General features: G+C 41.9%; 1 protein-coding gene across 1 annotated transcript; it reads right to left on the bottom strand.

Moving 5' to 3' along the window:
• Nucleotides 1-6,503: 6,503 nt before the first annotated feature.
• ttr (transthyretin (prealbumin, amyloidosis type I)) lies at nucleotides 6,504-19,401 on the bottom strand. The gene is made up of 4 exons (XM_043689380.2): nucleotides 19,280-19,401; nucleotides 15,667-15,803; nucleotides 13,086-13,221; nucleotides 6,504-6,842 (listed from the first exon to the last, which is right to left on the bottom strand). Exons 1-4 carry the CDS (start codon nucleotides 19,337-19,339, stop codon nucleotides 6,738-6,740), a joined length of 438 nt encoding a protein of 145 aa, XP_043545315.1. The 5' UTR covers nucleotides 19,340-19,401; the 3' UTR covers nucleotides 6,504-6,737.
• Between the last annotated feature and the right edge of the window lie 506 nt (nucleotides 19,402-19,907).

Genomic DNA, 19,907 nt, shown 5'->3' on the forward strand with positions numbered 1-19,907 from the left:
AAATAGCTTCCTTTCAGATAATGTCCCATTCCTTTAAGCTGGGATTTGTTGACTCTGTCTATGAGAACCTGCCTTTTACTTTTGGTTTAACCTGATGGAAATTGATACAACTGATGGTCTCTACCATTAAGGGAAGGGCAACATGCATTCCCCTTCAAAATCTTAAAATAATCTGTTTTCTCATTTTGTCTGTTCAAAATGTATGGATTCTTTGAAGACCCCGAGAAACATTTTTCGTTACTGACCTGTGAATTAGTGCAGCAGCTCTTCAGCTGTGGATGAGCCTGGTATTGTTTGTTTTCATTGTATATTTGCAATTCTTTTCTATGTAACTTGTCAAAATTGTCATTAATTCACTCTTTAGAACCTTGCCCTATGCTTTTTGTTCAGGGTTTATACTTTTGTCAACTGTGCTTGAATACACTTAGAGAGTGGAAACCATGCAAAATGGTTCCAAAAATGTCATAAGTAGTCAAAAAGAGTTGATTGTTTGATTGATTATAAAATTCAATGTTGATGAAGAAATGCAGGTGCTTCATGAGTACTAGAAGAAAATAAATCCACAGGGGCTTCAAAAATGTAAGAGCAAACTTTCTTACTGTAAGGCTGGATGTTTTACTGTAGACAGTACTAGCTAAGGGCGCAGAACACACAGCTCCTGTCACTAGTGACTATATCATTCAGACTTTGGTTTGTCTGCCAGTTGCTGATAACTTAATTCAGTTTATTTCTAATCACCTAACCTAATACTGGATAGAAAGAAGGCTTAAATCATCAAGCGAAAAGGATAAGAACTGTAGTATGGTGACAAAAGATGTACTCATAAATCTTATGCTTATTATAATCAAGTTCACGTCATACAGAATTAGAAGTTGCAAGATTGTCTTTAAAGAATGGAAATATAACTGGCAAGATGTTGTTTTAGCTGATGCTGTCTCTTTGTAGAGCTGAATGGACATAACGTTTGATGCTTATCCTCCTAACTGGTACATGGTATGAAGGTATCTGAGCGGAGCCTTTAGAGTTTTGGAGGAGGGGATGTGCTGTGAATAAAAAAAAATTGATTTCTTTTTCCATCTCATTTAAAGATTGTTAAGTCGAGACTGAAGATTAAATATTCGGGGACTTCTTGCCCTCTGTAATCCACAGTCTGATTTTGTAGAAGTTAAGATACCAATCATCAAGTAATTATTAAACAATAGTTATGTCAAATCCAGTTCCAGCCCTTTCTTTTAAAAAAAACTATTTGACATACTCCCTTGTTTGGCTTCTAAGTGACATCTATCACCTAGCTAAACATTATTACGATTCTCTGGTAGGGAAACTTATTTTAAAGAAGACTGCATTCTAAAACTTTGTTTTGTTTAAAGGTTTGAGGTAAAGGAGCTTAAGTTTCATCCCTTAGTTTGTAGTTTTCTTTAATCTTAATGTGAGTTGTTAAGATTTTCTAATAATCTCTTAAGGTAAAAACAATGACTGCAGATGCTGAAAACCAGATTCTGGATTAGTGGTGCTGGAAGAGCACAGCAGTTCAGGCAGCATCCGAGTCTCGGATGCTGCCTGAACTGCTGTGCTCTTCCAGCACCACTAATCCTGAAGATAATAATCTCTTAACCCCATTAAGGTGGTGTATGTGTATGCGGTCTGCATTTTTTTTTTGAGTATCTTGGATGATTTTATTTCTCAGTATTAACTGAACAGATTGTGCACTTTAATGTTTGTCTATACATGTTTTATATAAAAAATGTCTATGTATTGGATTCTAAATTGAAAGGGAAGAAACTGCATTTGCAGTTAGTGAAAGCAGGTAGTAGTGGCAGCAATAATTAAGGGTTTAGCTCAAATTCCAATGACCATTTGCTGAGTTGCCAATCATATGACAGTACAATTACAGGTTCTTTACACCATTCAAAATACAGTATAAAGCCAGTTCAAAGGCAAAATAATTTATTATAGCATGCTGCAGGAAGAATTAAAAGGCATGCAAAATTGTAAAAATCACAGTTACCTGTGATGAATTATTTCTAAGAATCTCTGTTGTCTTGTGGGTGTGTTGATAATATTTGTATGTTTTGTATCATTCTTTTATGAAAATAAACAATACCAGCACTGAAAGGCCTTGTGTTGAATTTTCTATGTAATTTCTAGGGTTAAAAGTTGCTACATTACTGGACTAGTAGCAGGGATTGGTTAGCTCAGTTGGCTGGAGCGGTGGTTACAATATACAGTGAAGCCAACATTGAGTTCAATTCCCACACTGCCCGAGATTACCATGGAGGTGCTCCTTTGTCAAGCTCTTTTGAATTTCAAAGGAGCGTAGGTAAGTTATGATTACCGTTGCTTTAAACTCCCCACCAGTCATTCTGCTCTCTAATCGAGTCTGATGGGAACATGGCAACTTTACCTATCAGTAATGCAGAGCCTTGGAGTTGTGATTCAGATGTAGAAGTTCAAAATCTAACAGCATTGGGAGCGTTTGAATTCAGCTAATTAGGGAGTGCTTTTTTAAAAAAAAAACGTAAAATGAATAACTGACAGACTAACCAGTTTGCTGTAAAGGGCTGGCAGCATCCAATGTGGAAAGAGAAACAAGGGTCTTTAAAAGACTCCTAAGAAAGGTCACTAGACTTGAAATGTTCACTTCTGCTTTCTCTCAACAGATACTGCCAGACCTGGTGAGTTCTTCGGCAATTTCTGTTTTTGTTTCAGATTTTCAGGTACTCTCCAGCATTATTTGTTTTATTTCATTGCCTTAAAGGTCCATCTGGTTATTATCTTGCTCTAGAAAAGATTGTGTGGGGTCAAAAATAGTATTAGACTGCTGATTGGACCTCTCTAACTTCAAATAATGTTGATCTTACTAATGTTGATCTTGCTTTGTTCACCACCTGTGCAGCCATAATGCCTTGCTCTGTCTAAACACCCCATGTGTCCTTGTTTGCTATAATCTGCCTGTATTGTTTGCAAAACAAAGCTTTTCGCTGTACTTGGGTGTGTGTGACTACAATAAGTCAAATCAAAATCAAGTAATTCCAGACCAATCAGCTTAACTTTGACAGTGAGGTAACTTCTAGAAACAATAATTCAGGATAGAATTAATACTCACTTGGACAAATACAAGCATGAATTTCTTGAGAGAAAATCATGTTTAAGTAACTTACTGAAGTTCTTTTGAAGAGGTAATGGAAAGAGAGCTGGTGAGGATAATGCTGGTGATGAACTTCCAAAGGCATTTGGTACAGTGCCATGCAATAGCCTTTTGAGAAGTTCTAACTCATGGAATTGAAGAGACACTAGCAATGTGGATGTAAAATTGGCTGAGTAGTAGGAAACAGGGTAATGGATATTTTTCAAGCTGGTGAAAAGCTTGAAGTAGAGCTTAAAGTCCCTATGGGCACCATTAAGTTTTGTGATTAATATAAATGATGTAGATCTTAGAGTGTAGCGGGCAACGTAGATTTTCAGAAGAGCATAGGCAAGTTGGTGAAGTGGACATACAGATGATCATTGCAGAGAAGTGCGAGGTGATCCATTTTGGATAAAAGAGCGTGACGAAGAACTGGCAAAAGATAATTTATTACTGTGTATGGATGCCTGGTTCTCACCCAATTATAGTTAGAATGTCACCCTCAATGGCTTCTCTTCCACTGTTACCTCCTGACTTCAAGACTTATCCTGGGCCTGTCCTGTTGTTGTCTGCTATCGATCAGTAATGTGATCTGAACACACTCTGTTTCATCTACGTTGTTGACCACTAGGTCCATATCACCATGACCTCTCTCTCAACTCCTCCCTCTCTGTCTTCCTCTTAGCAAAGTGCTTGCATAATCTGATATTAATTGAGTAGATGTTCCTCCTAGTTAACTAGAGGGAACAACAAAGCTACTGATTTCTATGCTGACTGTTCCCTAGCTACTGGCTCTATTTCTTAGCAACTGTCTGAAGCTAAACTAGATCAAATTTTTAATGAATGCTGTCCTATATGACCCCAATGTGAATTTATGAACACATATAGGCACCATCAATAAGACTGCATATCTATACCTCTATTTCGGACTCCCTGCCATCTCTAAGTCCAAGGATACTGGGTAGGCCATTTAAGACTGAGATGAGGAGAAATGTCTTAATCCAGAGTGGGGACCCTGTGGAATTCTCTGCCACAGAAAACAGTTGAGGCCAAAACGTTGAATGTTTTCAAGAAGGAATTAGGTATAGTTCTTAGGGCTGAAGGGATCAAAGGGTATGGGGAGAAGGTAGAAACAAGGTATTAAGTTGGATGATCAGCCATGATCATATTGAAGGGCCAAATGGCCTACTACTCCTATTTATTTCTATATCTCAGCTAATCAGCTGCTGAAGCATTTATCTATAAAACTATGTATGTACACAAGAAATAAGAAAAGCTAATAGTGTTATCATTTTTATTGAGAGGGGAATTGAATTTAATTGAGAAAGTTATGCTTCAATTATACTGATTACAGGTGAGACCATTTGAAATACTCTTACTGGTCACCTTGTTAAGGAAGGATATAAATGTCTTGGTTTACCAGACTAATACCTGCAATGGGTGTATTTTCACATGAGGAAAGGTTGGACTGGATAATCTTGTATCTGTTGGAGTTTGGAAGACTGAGAGATGACAATTGAAATGTATAAAATCCTGGGGGATCTTGACAGGATGATTGTGGAGAAGAAATTTCCTCTTGAAGAAGAATCTAGAAGCTGGGGTTACTATTTAAAGGGGTCACCCATTTAAAACATGAGGTGAAATGTTTTTCTCCCTGACAGTTAGTCTTTTGAATTCTTGTAAAGGTGGTGGATGAAGAGCCCTGAAACATGTAAAGCAAAGGTGGAGAGATTATTGTTAAACAAGATGGGGGGGGAGGGTGGTGGTGGGAACGCAGTAGAAGTTTCTCAGAAGTAGGTGGAAATGTGGATTTGAGTTTACAATCAGATCAGTAATGATCCTACTGAATGGCAGAATAGGCTTGTTTAGTACTAAGTGGCTGACTGTGTTCCTCAGTCATATGTTGTCCTCTTGTCTTTTACCTTTGCAATCCATCACTCTTGCACTCTGTGCATCTTAAATGTGAAGGCATGCAAAGCTCTGTTCATATTCCTACTTGCACCAATGGGATTAATTTATAGTGCTCATAGTGCTCTCTAAATTTGCATTCGTCTAATTCTGACCTCTTGAGCATCCTTGATGATTTGCTTCACCTTTGGTGACTGTGCATCCTCTAAGCCCTGAAATTCACTTGAATGCTTCTCCTTTTTAAAAATGTTCCTTAAAATATTTTGAGTATTCACCATAACACATCCTTACATGGTTCACAGTCATGCTTTACTTCAGTGAAGCAACTTTGGGCATTATTTATTTTGTTAGAACTGTTGTACAAGTTGTTATTCTGGGTTGAAAAATGCTATTTGTGTGCTGTTATGCATTTGATGTCCTTTAGGAGAGGAAGTCTGCCATGCTTACCTGGTCTGGCCTACATGTGACTTGAGATCCACAACAAAAGTGCTCGATTCTTAACTGCTCTCTGATATGTCCTAATTCAACAGTCTTCAGTACAATGGAAATTAAGGGTGTACAACACGTTTTGGTCTGCTACTGACAGACATATCCCATGAAGTAAAGAAGAAAAATACAAATATACGTAAAACCAGCAGTAAGTCCCTCAAGCCCGCTCCACCATTCAATAATGTTATAGCTGATTTGGTTATGGCCTCAACTGTATGTGCCCACCTACACCTGGCAATCATTGACTTTCCTGTTAGCCAATATCAGCCCTGATCTTATTGAATGGTGGAACAGGCTCAAGAGGCCAAATGATCATCTTCTAATGTCTATGTTCATGTGTAAACAATGTTCCACTTTGCCCTTTAAAAATATTAAATGTCCTGCGTCCATGGCCAATTATTTCTAGTGGTGCAAACACAGCTGTATTCATTACATTATATTACTGATTAGATTAGATTACTTACAGTGTGGAAACAGGCCCTTCGACCCAACAAGTCCACACTGACCCGCTGAAGTGCACCCAACCAGACCCATTCCCCTACATTTACCCCTGCACCTAGCACTACAGGCAATTTAGCATGGTCAATTCACCTAACCTGCACATTTTTGGACTGTGGGAGGAAACCGGAGCACCCGGAGGAAACCCGTGCAGACACTGGGAGAATGTGCAAACTCCACACAGACAGTTGCCTGAGGCGGGAATAAGGGATTTCCCGTTTCAGACTGAGAGGAGGAAGAGTTTCTTCTCTGAGGGGAGTGAATCTGTAGAATTCTTTAGATAGAGGTTCTTTAGATTTGAGATAGACAAGATTTTTAATCAGGAAGGGAACCGAGGGTTATAGGGCAAAGACAGGAAAGTGGAGTTGAGGATTATTAGATCAGTTGTAATCTCATTGAATGGCCTACTTCTGCTTCTATGGTCCTAAGAGCACATATTCTTTAATTTATAAAGTTGCTGATGTAAGTGAGGCAGTTAAAGCACAATAAATGTGTAATTTTATTAACAATAGATAACATTTTAGCTCGGAAGATGTACTTTTATTGTGCAGTTTCTCAATCAAAAATAATTAAGAGCTACAACAATCATAGTTTAAATATTTGGCAATGATTCACCAACAAAATTTTGACCACTTGTTAAATAGTTTGTAGTTTCCTTCCTTGCGACTTGCCATTTTGATCTGAAGTCGGGGTGTGCGGAAATGGTTCTGTTGGTCTAATGTGGGTTTCTGATCATTCCCGTGGTGGAATAGGAGTAAGGACTCAGCAGAAGTGCAAGAGTGTAGTGTTGATGAGTGGATTCATCTACACGGAAAATCACCTGAAACGAGAGAAGGAAAAAATAATCTCAGAGCCATAAGAAATTGGGACAGGAGTAGGCCGTTTGGCTCCACTCTTTCCTGCACCAATCAATAGGATCATGGCTGATCTGGCAACCATTTTCCCATCATTTCCCTGTAACCCTTGATTCCTCAACTGATCAAGAAACTATCTAACTCAACCTTGAATATACACAAGGTCTTGCTCCCCACAGCTCCCTGTGGCAATGAGTTCTAAGGACACTCAACCCATAAAAGATGAAATTTTTCCTTAGTCTTAACTTGGCGTCTGTTTATTCTGAGACTATGCTCTCTGGACCTAGACTTTCCTACGAGTAGAATCATCTTCTCAGCATTTACCTTGTCCAGCTCACTTAAGAATCCTATATGTAGCAAGGAGATTACCTCTTATTCTTCTGAACTTCATTAAGTAGAGCCCTGAAGCCTTAACTCCTCTTCCATACCCGTCACACGTTCACCTGCACCTCCACACACATCATTTACTGCATCCGCTGCACCTAATGTGGTCTCCTCTACATTGGGGAGACAGGCCGCCTACTTGCGGAACGTTTCAGAGAACACCTCTCGGACACCCGCACCAACCAACCCAACCGCCCCGTGGCTGAACACTTTAACTCCCCCTCCCACTCCACCAAGGACATGTAGGTCCTTGGCCTCCTCCATCGCCACATGGCAACATGACGCCTGGAGGAAGAGCGCCTCATCTTCCGCCTAGGAACCCTCCAACCACAAGGGATGAATGCAGATTTCTCCAGATTCCTCATTCCTTCCCCCCCCCACCCCCCCCACCTTATCTCAGTCCCAACCCTCGGATTCAGCACCACCTTCTTGACCTACAATCTTCTTCCCAACCTCTCTGCCCCCACCCCCTCTCTGCCTATCACCCTCACTTTAACCTCCTTCCACCTATCGCATTCCCAACGCCCCTCCCCCTTGTCCCTCCACCCTACCTTTTATCTTAGCCTGTTTGGCACACCTTCCTCATCCCTGAAGAAGGGCTTATGTCTGAAATGGCAATTCTCCTGCTCCTGGGATGCTGCCTGACCTGCTGCGCTTTTCCAGCAACACATTTTTCAGCTCTGATCTCCAGCAGTCCTCACTTTCATCCAGCCTTGACTGACTGACTGTGACTGTATGGAGTTTGCAGTTTCTCCCTGTATCTGCTTAGGTTTCCTCCCACAGTCCAAAGATGGTAGGTGATTTGGCCATAGGAAATGCCAGGATATGGGAATAGGGCAGGGGTTGGGTTTCGGTGGGATCCTCTTTGGAAGGTCGGTGTGAACTCAATGGACCAAATGGCATGCTTCCACACTTTAGGGATTCTATGATCATAATTCACAAGGAATACCAACGTGTGAACATTTTACATTCAATGAAAAGAATGTTGCTTAGTTGGCAAGAGGGCTCTTTTTTTAATAGGTCCTAAGCCATTTGTTCACCATGCCAGCTTGATGCTGAAATAGAGCAATACAAAGCCATCTTGCGAGCCAATGGCTTCGCTAACCAGAATATTTCTCAATTTATTGCGCAAACTCATGAATGGGGAAAAGGCTACAATGTTGAGTCCTGAACATTACCCAGTCGAGATTACCCGGGCTCGATGAGGTGTTCCTGAAAGTTGAACAATTGGTGTTTCACTATATTGCTGTGCAGTAGCATCGCGAGCAGTGTTCCTCACTAACCAGATGCTGGTGTCAAGCTGAAAAGCAGTTCTGCCGCTAACACAAATGAGCAATGTGCCACATGTGCATTTCAGAGTTTGTGTGATGCTGGGAACGTAGGCAATATATTGCAAAAACTCTGTAAACACAATGTTTCGCTTGACTGCAAAAGTTGAAACACAATGTTCAACATCAGATGCAAATTGGACAGCATTTAATAAATATTCCTCTTTGTGCTACAAACTATGCTGACAGTCAATTTAGGATTGCCAGTCAGATTGACAGTGGGGTGCTTGTGTGTAGAAGAATCCAGGTATGAGTACACAGTGCTCTACTCTTTGAGGACAGAAAGAACACTTGTACACATTGTGCCTGTTTCAACTCAACGCAATAGATGAAAGCCATTTGCTGGGTCATTCCTCAAAGCATTGACCAATCAGAATCAACATGCCTGTTTAAGTTATGGTTTATGCATGAAATGAGCAATTAGCAGGGTACACTAGCCTGATTCTGGGTTTGATGGGACCTTTTAGTTAGGAGAGGTTGGGCCTATGCGCTTTGGAGTTTAGAAGAATGAGGGGAGACATTATTGAATCAATAAGAATCTTAGAAGATTTGATAGGGCAAATGCGGAAAGGTTGTTTCCCCTTGTGGGAAAGTCTAGGACCAGAGGGCAGTCACATTTCAAGGCAGAGATTAGGAAGAACCAATGGAATTCTTTCCCGCAGAGGGCTGTCGAGGCTGGGTCATTAAGTATTTTTAAGGCTGAGACAGACTGATTTTTAATCAGGAAGGGGAATCAAGGGTAATGGGGAAAAGGCAGGAAAGTGGTGTTGAGGTTTATCAGATCAGCCATGATCTCATTGAATGACAACAAATTAACTGGGCTGAATGGCCTATTTCTGCTTCTAGGTCTTGTCTTCAGATGATAATAGAATGCTGGCAGTGTTACAGTAAAGAGAAGCCAGCAGGGATTGAGAAATTTGGTGAGATAGATATCATGAAGTAATTGAAACAGTTGGCTGTTCTCTTGATAAAATGTCACCCTGGTAAGAATGGGATATGTCCAAGGTTACTGAGGTCAGTAAAGGTAAAGATTCTTGAATCCGTGGCTATAATCTTTCCATCCTTATAGAGGAATGCAGTTTAATGTTACAGTCAGTTTAAGAAAGGGCGAGTTCATAAAGCTCTTCTTAAAAAAGAAACAGGCAGGATCTTTGGCTTTAGAAGGAATATGAAGCCTGATAGAAATAGCAAACCTTTATAAAACACAGCTTAAGCCTCAGTCAAAGAATCACTGGGCTCAATACTTCAGAATGCATCACAATATCTTGGAGGCAGTAAAGGGGAGCTGACCAGGGATGTCAGTTCTAAGAGGGTTATAGAAGGCGAGCATTGCTCTTCTTAGAGCAGGGAGAGTTAGTAAAGGTGTTTTTGATCGATTAGTGGGATGGGTGGAAGAATACACCTTCTGCCTGGAAGAGGGTGAATAACTAGAGGGCACATAGAGTCATAGAGATCTACAGCATGGAAACAGACCCTTCGGTCCAACCAGTCCATGCCGACCAGATATCCCAATCCAATCTAGTCCCACCTGCCTGCACCCAGCCCATATCCCTCCAAACCCTTCCTATTCATGGATTAAAGAAATTTAGCAAACGTCAGTGGAGAGAGTGTAAGAATTATTTTTAAATGTGGTAAGAATTGAAGGTGTGTGCTGCCTGAAAGGAAAGCTACGATTGGGCCTAAGGAAGGTGGATATATTTTTAAAAAGGTGGGTAGGACATGCAAGGCTGTGGGGAAAGAGCTGGGAGAGCATGGATAATCAGTTCGATCTTCCACGATTGGGTGAATGCCCTCCTGTATGATTTTGCAAAACTGCTCATTTCAGTTAACTTCGTGTCTCTTGTGATTCCTGATGAAGGGCTTTTGCCCGAAACGTCAGTTTTACTGCTCCTCGGATGCTGCCTGAACTGCTGTGCTCTTCCAGCACCACTAATCCAGAATCTGGTTTCCAGCATCTGCAGTCATTGTTTTTACCCCGTTTTGAGTTATAGCTGATCAGTAATCTGCTTTGACCATTGACTGTTTCCCTAATGGACCTCAATGCTGTTTGTCACTGCCTGAACACTGGTTGCTCTTAATATCATTTTCCCATGGCGGATAGGTGGAATTAAGAATTCAGACTAGCAGTTTGACAGAATAGATTGCACAAAAGTGATGTTTTGCTTGAGATTGCAAGAATGCTAATCAGTCTGAAGTTCTTGCCTTCATTCTTTCTTGTCCACACTAGAACAAGGTGAAGGGGGGGGGGAGGTGATAAATCAGCACTTACCCCAGAATGGTAATGGCCGCTATGTTCCCCAACTTGATCAAAACCAACGGTCAATCCTTAATTGCACATAACTTCAACAAAATGCATGACTGTTCCACAAATTCTCAAATCAGTTAAGCATTTGACCCTTGAATGATGAGATCAGGAAAGGATACCCCAGTCTTAAAAAGAGAAGTCTGTGGGGGTGACATCATATTTAAAATGGTATTAATTTAAAATGGTAAACGCAGAGGATAACTCCTCTTGTGTGAAAGAGAGTAACTAGAGGCCATTAATGTAAGATCATCAGTAAGAAACTCATTGGGAATGCAGACGAAATTCTACGTGGCGACAACGTGCTACCTCGGTGAGTCGTAGTAATGGATAGTTTAGACATAGTTTTTGGTGAAGCTAAGCAGCAGGGGAAAGAGGTTGGAATGGCAGACTTTGCTAGATGGGTGCTGAACTCTGGGAGGAAGTTCAGGTGAAGCTGAAACTACAGATCATGCGTGCTGATTGGCAAACATGTGCCTGAACGGCTTGGGACTGTTCTTTGTGGCAGAAAGATGACAGACACAAAGGTGGGTGCAGGGACACACAAGGTTGAGGATGGAGGAGGCAGCAGAAGGTCTTGGACAGGCTATGAGAGTGGCAGATGGGATAAGTCGAGGAATGTGGGATTATGCACTTTGATAGGAAGTATAGAAGTGTAGATTATTTTCTAAATTTGCAAAGACTTCGGAAATCTGAGGCACAAAGGGAGTCCTAATTCAAGGTTCATTTGGTAGTTAGGAAGGCAAATGCAATGTTAGCATTCATTTCAAGAGGGTTAGAATACAAAAGCAGAGATGTACTGCTGAGGCTTACAAGGCTCTGGTCAGACTGCATTTGGCATATTGTGAGCAGTTATGGGCCCTGTATCTATGGAAGGATGTGCTGGCCTTGGAGGGGGTCCAGAGGAAATTTGCAAGAATGATCCCAGGGATGAAGGGCTTGGCATATGAGGAGAGTTTGAAGACTTTGGATCTGTAATCAATGAAGTTTAGAAGAATGAGGGGAGATGTTGGTGAAACTTACAGAATACTGAGAGGCTTGGATAGAGTAGACATAGTGATGATGTTTTACTAGTAGGAGAGATTAGGATCTGAGGGCACAGCCCCAGAGTGAAGGCACAACCTTTAGAACTGAGATGAGGCACGATTCCTTCATCCAGAGGGAGGTGAATCTGTGGAACTCATTGCTGCAGAAGGCTGTGGAGGCCAAGGCATTGGGGGGTATTTCAAGAACAAAGCATAGAGACAACCCCCTCGGCCTACCAAGACGCCACCTTACTAAACCAAAAACCTCTTTCCTCTACACGGTGTGTATCCTTCTATTCCCTATTTATTTATGTATCTGTCACAATCCACGTCTTAAATTTTAGCATTGTATCTGCCTCCACTACCACCTCTTGCAACCTATTCCAGGCACTTACCACACTCTGGACTACACTTGAGCTACAAATCTTCTCAAATTGCAAGCCCTCTGTGGTTTTTTTAACAAAAAAATCTTTCCCCTCACATTTCCTTTAAACGTACCCCTTTTACCTTAAACCTATGTCCCCCGTCTGTATAGGAGGCAATTTTTAAGAGAGTTTGCATTTAACAGAGTCACATGTCAATGGTCTGTAATTGTTTATCTGGAGTTAGTTAGAATCTATATATTTGTCATAAATAGACTGTCTGTCCAGAGTTTGCACATTCTCCCTGTGTCTGCGTGGTTTTCCTCCAGGTGCTCCGTTTTCCTCCCACAGTCCAAAAGATGTGCAGGTTAGGGTGGGTTGGAAATTGCCCCATAGTGTCCAGGAATGTGCAGGTTCGGTGGGTTAGCCATGGGAAATGCAGGGTTATAGGGATAGGGTTGGGGGTTGGTGTTAATGGGTCTGGGTGGAATGCTCTTTGAAGGGTGATAGTCTTACAGCAAGGCAACAGATCCTTTGGTCCAACCAGTCCATGACAAACATAATCCCAAACTAAACTAATTCTACCTGCCTGTTCCTGGCCTATAATCCCTCCAAACCTTTCCTATTCATGTATTTATCCAAATGACTTTTAAACATTCATTCATTTGGCCCACATCGTAGGGATTCTATAGTTCCATGTTGACTATGGACAGATGGGAGTTTGATTTCCAGTGCATTATTCAGTGCGATGTAATACTTAAAATAACTCTTGTTCATTATTTTAACAATCAATGTAAGTGGGACTCACATTAACGCATTCATGAAAAGGGGTGTATCCCAAGTTCCTCCAATAATCAGCGGTGTTGAAGTGAATCTTGTACATTCCTGGAATAAAATCTGCCTCAGTGATCAGATTATGGACTTCTCCATTAATTCCTGTAACTCTATTTAAAAAAAAAACACAATTGGACTGTAATTTTAGCAATTTAACAATTATATTAACAAGTGAAGTGTAAATTATGTATAAGCCAGCTCAATGCTGAGGGTAAATCAAAGGTTTGCCTTGATGTTTAAATAAGTTTTTCAATAGATATGGATCAACTATGAGCACAATTTAATGAACAGGGGGACAGACGGGAGGGGCAGAATGACCACTTCTTTGTTCCTATGTCAGTTCAGTTCAATCTGATTTCAGAATTGTGTAAAACAGTTACACACAACGTGTAAATTGGCAAAAGGTATCTCAATAAATTACTTGGCCTGACTTTCTGCCAATTGCTGATAGTTTTAGTTGTTGAGTCAGTGCCTTTCATGGATCAGTGAAATGGGATCAGTATTCCCAGTGGTGGACAGTGCTCTTGGAATTTTACATTCATCTGAGAAGGGAGGCCAGTGGGGATATATTTGGTTTAACATTGCGTTCCAAAAGACAGCACCTCTGACAGTGTAGTGCTCTTTCAGTACTGCATGGGGTGCATCAGCCTTGCTTTTGTGTTCAATGTCCATGGATGGGACAAACAGCCACTCCCTCTACCACTGACACTCAATAGCAGCAGTGTGTGTTATTGATAAGATGCGCTGCAGAAATTCACCAAAGATCCTTAAACAGCACTATCCAAACCCACGGCCACTTCCACCTAGAAGGACAAAGGCAGTAGATACTTGGGAACACTACTCCCAATGTCAGTAGTTTTCAAAGTCAGGGCTGCTCTCAACATTTATGCCATTACCTCCCTTAAGCTTACACTGTGAGCTTATGTTACCTCAGCTGGAGATATGATGATGCCACCTTTGTAAGAGCTGGCTAGCACCTTCATTTTGTGATAAACCCGGAGGGTCACTGTCCTGCTCCTCATTGTGAGGGCTACAAATTGTTAGTGAAGTCAACTTCTGCTTCGTTAGACCTGACAGTGTATACGCTACACTTGCAGCTCTCCAGCTTGATGGCTTCTCATAGCTTTCTAATCAGTCAGTTCAGAAATTTTATTACATCCCTCTGGAGCAGGTGGCGCTTGGACTGATGCATCACATTACCTCTTTGCCACAGGAGACCAAGTTTGGCTACTTGGTATAATTAAAAATACACATTCGAGAAAGGTTGAGAAGTAGCCTGGATGATTGATATCCAGTGGTACCATATCTGCCACATCCAATATCCTCCTGCAGTGTGTACCATCTACAAGATACACTGCAGAAAAAGACAGCAATTCCAAATCTGTGGCCTCATCCATCTAGAAGGACAGGAGCAGGAGATGAATGAAAACACCCACCACTTGCTCATTCCCATCCTGGTCTCACACCATCCCGAATTTATTTTTCATTTGTGGGATGTGGGTGTTGCTGGCTGGGTCAACATTTATTACCTGTCCCTAGTTGCCCCTTGAGAAGGTGGGGGTGAGCTGTCTTCTTGAACTGCTGCAGTCCATGTTCTGTAGGTAGACCCACAATGTCCTTAGGTAGGGAATTCCAGGATTTTGCCCACTGACCCTGAAGGAACGGAGATATATTTCCAAGTCAGGATGGGCAGTGGCTTGGAGGGGAACTTGGAAATGGTCGTGTTCCTGTGTATCTGTTGCCCTTGTCCTTCTAGATGAAAGTGTTTGTGGGGTTAGGTGGTGCTGTCTGAGTATCTTTGGTGAATGTTTGCAGTCAATCTTGTTGTTAATACACATTTCTGATACTGAGCATTGATGGTGGAAGGAGTGGATGTTTGTGGCTGTGGTGCCAATCAAGCGGGCTGCTTTGTCCTCGATACTGTCAAGCTTCACCCATCCAGGCAAGTAAGGAGTATTCCATTACACTCCTGTCTTGTGCCTTGTAGATGGTGGACAGGCTTTGGGGAGTCAGGAGATGAGTTAATCGCCACAGTATTCCTAGCCTCGAACCTGCTGTTGTAGCCGCTGTGTTTATTTGGCAAGTCCAATTTAGTTTCTGGTCAATGGTAGCCCTAGGATGTTGATAGAGGGGGACATGATTTGGAGATGCCGGTGTTGGACTGAAGTATACAAAGTTAGAAATCACACAACACCAGGTTATAGTCCAATAGGCTTATTTGGAAGCACCAACTTTTGGAGTGCAGCTCCTTCCACAACCACCAGCTGAAGGAGCAGCGCTCCAAAAGCTAGTGCTTCCAAATAAACCTGTTGAGCTATAACCTGATAGTGGGGGATACAGTGACAGTAACACCATTGAATGTCAAGAGACAGTGGTTAGATTATCTCATTGGTAATAGTTATTGCCTCGCATTTGTGTGGTACAGATGCTGGTGGAATTATATTGCCCTTCCTTCTGTGCTGCTGGGTCCAAGTCCTGGAATTCTCCTCCCACGTTGTGGGTGTGTCCAGATGAGGAAGAGTTTGGAAACCCTTCATCCATATTCGTGTACCCACCCGGTGTTAAACTGGTGCCAACTGAGGTCTGCATTTCGTCGGTAAATTTGCATATGAAGGTTTGCTGCTGGGGTTCCATTGACCGCGTTAAGCACTTTGATGTTGATGGGGCAGTTGGCGTCACTACCACTGTGGTCCTGAGGTGGACAGAAAGAAAGATCATAGTTGAGGCAAAGAGGCAAGATGAAAAATCAAACCCATTCATTTAACACATCCATAAGCTATCATTTCAGGTTTTTTTTAAAAGATTAGATTCCCTACGGTGTGGATACAGGCCCTTCAGCCCAACTAGTCCACACTGACCCTCCGAAGAGTAACCCACCCAGAGCCGTTTCCCTCTGACTAATGCACCTAACACTGTGGGCAATTTAGCATGGACAATCCACCTGACCTGCACATCTTCGGACTGTCGGAGGAAACCCACACAGACACTGGGAGAATGTGCAAACTCCACACAGTCAGTCGCCCGAGACTAGAATCGAACCTGGAACCCTGGTGCTATGAGGCAGCAGTGCTGACCACTATGCCACCCTAGTGCAATGATTAACAAAAAAACTTGATTTTACCCTGCCCTGAAACATTTTAAAACAATGCTGCAGGGGATGGTGCCATATGCATGGTAAGATGTTGGGGATATTTCGCTTTAAATTGTCTTTACCCAGAAGATGACTGCTTTTTAGAAAACAGTAAAATGAAAACAAGCGTAGACCATTTGGCCCTGCTCCTCTATTCAACATTATCATGGTTGATCATCCAACTCAGTCCCCTGTTCCTGCTTTCTCCCCCATACCCTTTGACCCCTCTAGCCCCAAAAACCAAATCTGGGAAATGTAGAAATTTGGACATTGCTGAATAAAATACACACCGTCGAATATTTTAATTTAATATTTTAATTTTATTCTCATTAGGACAAGATGCCAGAATTTTGACAAATTTCATTTTACATTGTTGTTCCCTTTGTGATGTGCTATTCTTGCATTTGTAACTTTCTGCAGAAATATTCACATTCTGTACTGAGTAACAACTTTGGGACTGAGAGGAGGCCTTTCAGCTTGTTGCACTGTGCAGTTAGATCATAGCCATCGGTAATTTAACTGCATCTACCTGCACAATCTCATGTGGCAATGATTTTACTGATTTATCACTAGCTAGACCAACAGTTAGTGCTTGTCCACAACTGTCATTGAGAAGGTGGTGGTGAGCTGTCTCACTGAAATGAGAGGATTGTCACAACGATTCAAAGGGTAGTTAGGAGGGGTGACCTTATAGAGATTTATAAAATCATGAGGGTCATCGATAGGGTGAATAGTCAAGGTCTTTTCCCTGGTGTGGGGTGCCCAAAGTTAGGGGGCATAGGTTTAAGGTGAGAGGGGAAAGATTTAAGATGGACCTAAAGGGCAACAGTTTCATGCAAAGGGTGGTGTGTGCATGGAATGAGTTGCCAGTGGAAGTGGTGGAGGCTACAGCATTTAAAAGGCAGCTACGTGGGGATATGAAGAGAAAGGGTTTAGAGGGATATGGCAAATGGGACTAGATTAATGTAGGATATCTCGTTGGCATAGACGAGTTGGACCAAAGGGTCTGTTTCTGTGCTGTACATCCGTATGACTCTGGATGAGTTGGACTGAAGGGTCTGATTCCATGCTGTACATCTCTATGACTCTATGGCTCTGACAGCTAATCAAAATCTGGAGTCACATGTAGGTCAGACTGGGTAAGCACAGCAGATATCCTTCCCAAAGGGCAAAAGGGAACCACATGAGGCTTGTCTTTGTCACTGTTATTCAGACTAACTTTTCATTCCAGATTTGATAACCTGAATTTAAATCTTGCCAGCAGTTTGATCCCCATGTCTCTAGATTGCTAGCCCAATGACATTATCAATGCTGCTAAGAAGGAGCAAGAGTGGCCATTAGCTGGGTTGTTCTTTCAGAGAGCCAGCATGGACACAATGGCTGAATGGCCTCCCTCTGTGCTGTAGCTATTGCGTCTCTAGGATGCACCAATGAGATTACTGCTCTTTGTGGATCAATAAGAAGAACAAGTGAGCTGGGCGTGAGCCATATAGAAGGTGACTGCTGTATTCCTTGTATTAATGCATAACTACATTTCAAAAGTGGGTTGCACGGTGCTTTGGCATACCCTTTGGTTGTATAAGAAATTATTGTCTAACTTTGATTCCCTCAAACAGATCACAGGTAGACAGGGTGGTTTAGAAGGTGTTTAGCATGCTTACCTTCATTGCTCAGACCCTTGAGTATAGGAGCTGGGATATCATATTGAGGTTGTACAGGACATTGAGACCACTTTTGGAGTACTGATTACAGTTCTGATCACCCTGCTATAGGAAAGATATTATTACATTGAAGAGGGTTACCAGGATATTGGTAGGACTGGAGAGTTTGAGTTCAAAGGACAGGCTGGAACTTTTTTCATTGGAGTGTAGGAGGGTGAGGGGGTGACCTTTATAGAAGTTTATAAAACTATGAGGGGTACAGATAAGGTGAATAGCCAAGGTCCTTTCTCTCGGACAGAGGAGTTCAAAACAGAGGGAGACATATTTTTAAAGTGAGAGAAGAAAGATTTGAAAAGGACCCGAGAGGCAACTTTTTCACACACAGGGTGGCTCATATGTGGAATGAAGTGGGAGTTTCACTTATAAAATTTAAATGATATTTGGATTTAAATGAATAGAAAGGGTTTAGAGGGATACAGGCCAATAACAGGCAGTTGGTATTAGTTCAGTCTAGGAAACTTGGTCGGCATGAACTAATTGGACCAAAGAGTCTGTTTCCTTGCTGTCTGATTCTCTGATTCTAAGTTTCTGAGTGTTAGTGTTTGGGAGATGAATTTTGAGAGTCATTATCAAAAGCAGCAAGGAAACAATTGCATTTCTTTAGCATCTTTCACGACCTTCAGATGTTGCAAATGGAGCAACTCATTTAGGTAGAGTAAGCTCCCACAACACAATAAAATCACCAGATAAGGGCACTGCTTGATACTGGCCACTCGGGTGTTTCCTTTCTTCCTGTTGGTAGAAATTTGAATAAAGACTCTGTGTCTCTAACACCTGCACATACGCAACATGGGTGCTGGGGAAAAAATAAGCACTACCGCAGTTAGGCGGTGGGGGGGAATAAAATCATCAGATAGTGGTCCCATTCCTGCTCTTTCAATAATGTCAAGTCCACTCAGAGTTGTACTGAAAGTGAGAATGTTCAACTCTTTGGAGTGAGACATGAATCCACAATCTTTGTGGCTCGGGAATAAGAGTTCGAAATGCTGTGGCACTTTGAGTCATAAGAGATGTACAGCATGGAAGCTACCCTGCAGTCCAACTCGTCCATGCCCACCAGATGTCCTAACCTAACCTCGTATCACTTGCCAGCACTTGGCCCATATCCCTCCAAACCCTTCCTATTTCGTCTGAGAGTGACTGCATTTAGCTGTTACCCTCTGGAGCTGACCCATACCAGCACAGTTTTATTTTCTGCTTATTCCAACCTGTACATATTGTACAACAATTGTTTGCCTCCTACAATCTGAAGTGAGGTGAAAGCGAGTTCATAAGGATACTGCAGTGCTAGTTTTGGTTACCATTATAAACACTTACCACTGATTCTCCTTTGTAGAAGGCAGCCAGGCAGATGATGAGGCTCAATATGAAACGCATGTTGCCTGCTCTCAAAGCTGATGTCGAGATGAAAGGATTTACAAGATGGGGATATTTTATAGATCAGCCTCGTGAAGGTCACCAGGTCCCTGACCTACAAACCACTGACTCAGATTATTGGCTTAGTAAACAACGAGAGAATCAGTAACTTGTAGAATAAAGGAATTTATTCAAAATTCAGCAAAAGCCACCCCTTACTCCACCAAACTCAATTTCTGACTTTTAAAAAGGCATCAATTAATCAAAGTGAGATTCCTGTGAAAACCCATCGCTTTTTATTCACTTTGTTGGTGTTAAAATGTTTTGAACAATGTTTCCCACAGACTTGTGATTTTCTTCTCCAGCTAAGTCTTTTTAAAATGTCAGGATGTCTGAAACCTCCCACATTCACCCCCTATATCACCTAGAAATGACAAGGGCAGCAGGTGTGTGGGGGGGACCACCTCCTGCCAGTTCCTGAACGACTGCAGTCCATGTGCTGTGGATAGACCCACAATGCCCTTAGGGAAGGAATTCTGGGATTGTGACCCAGTGCAATCGAAGTAGTGGCAATACATTTCCAAGTCAG

The sequence above is a fragment of the Chiloscyllium plagiosum genome, unplaced genomic scaffold (assembly GCF_037043375.1).
Source record: "Chiloscyllium plagiosum isolate Xiang-an unplaced genomic scaffold, Cpla_swu_hap1 HiC_scaffold_4, whole genome shotgun sequence".
NCBI lineage: Eukaryota > Metazoa > Chordata > Chondrichthyes > Orectolobiformes > Hemiscylliidae > Chiloscyllium > Chiloscyllium plagiosum.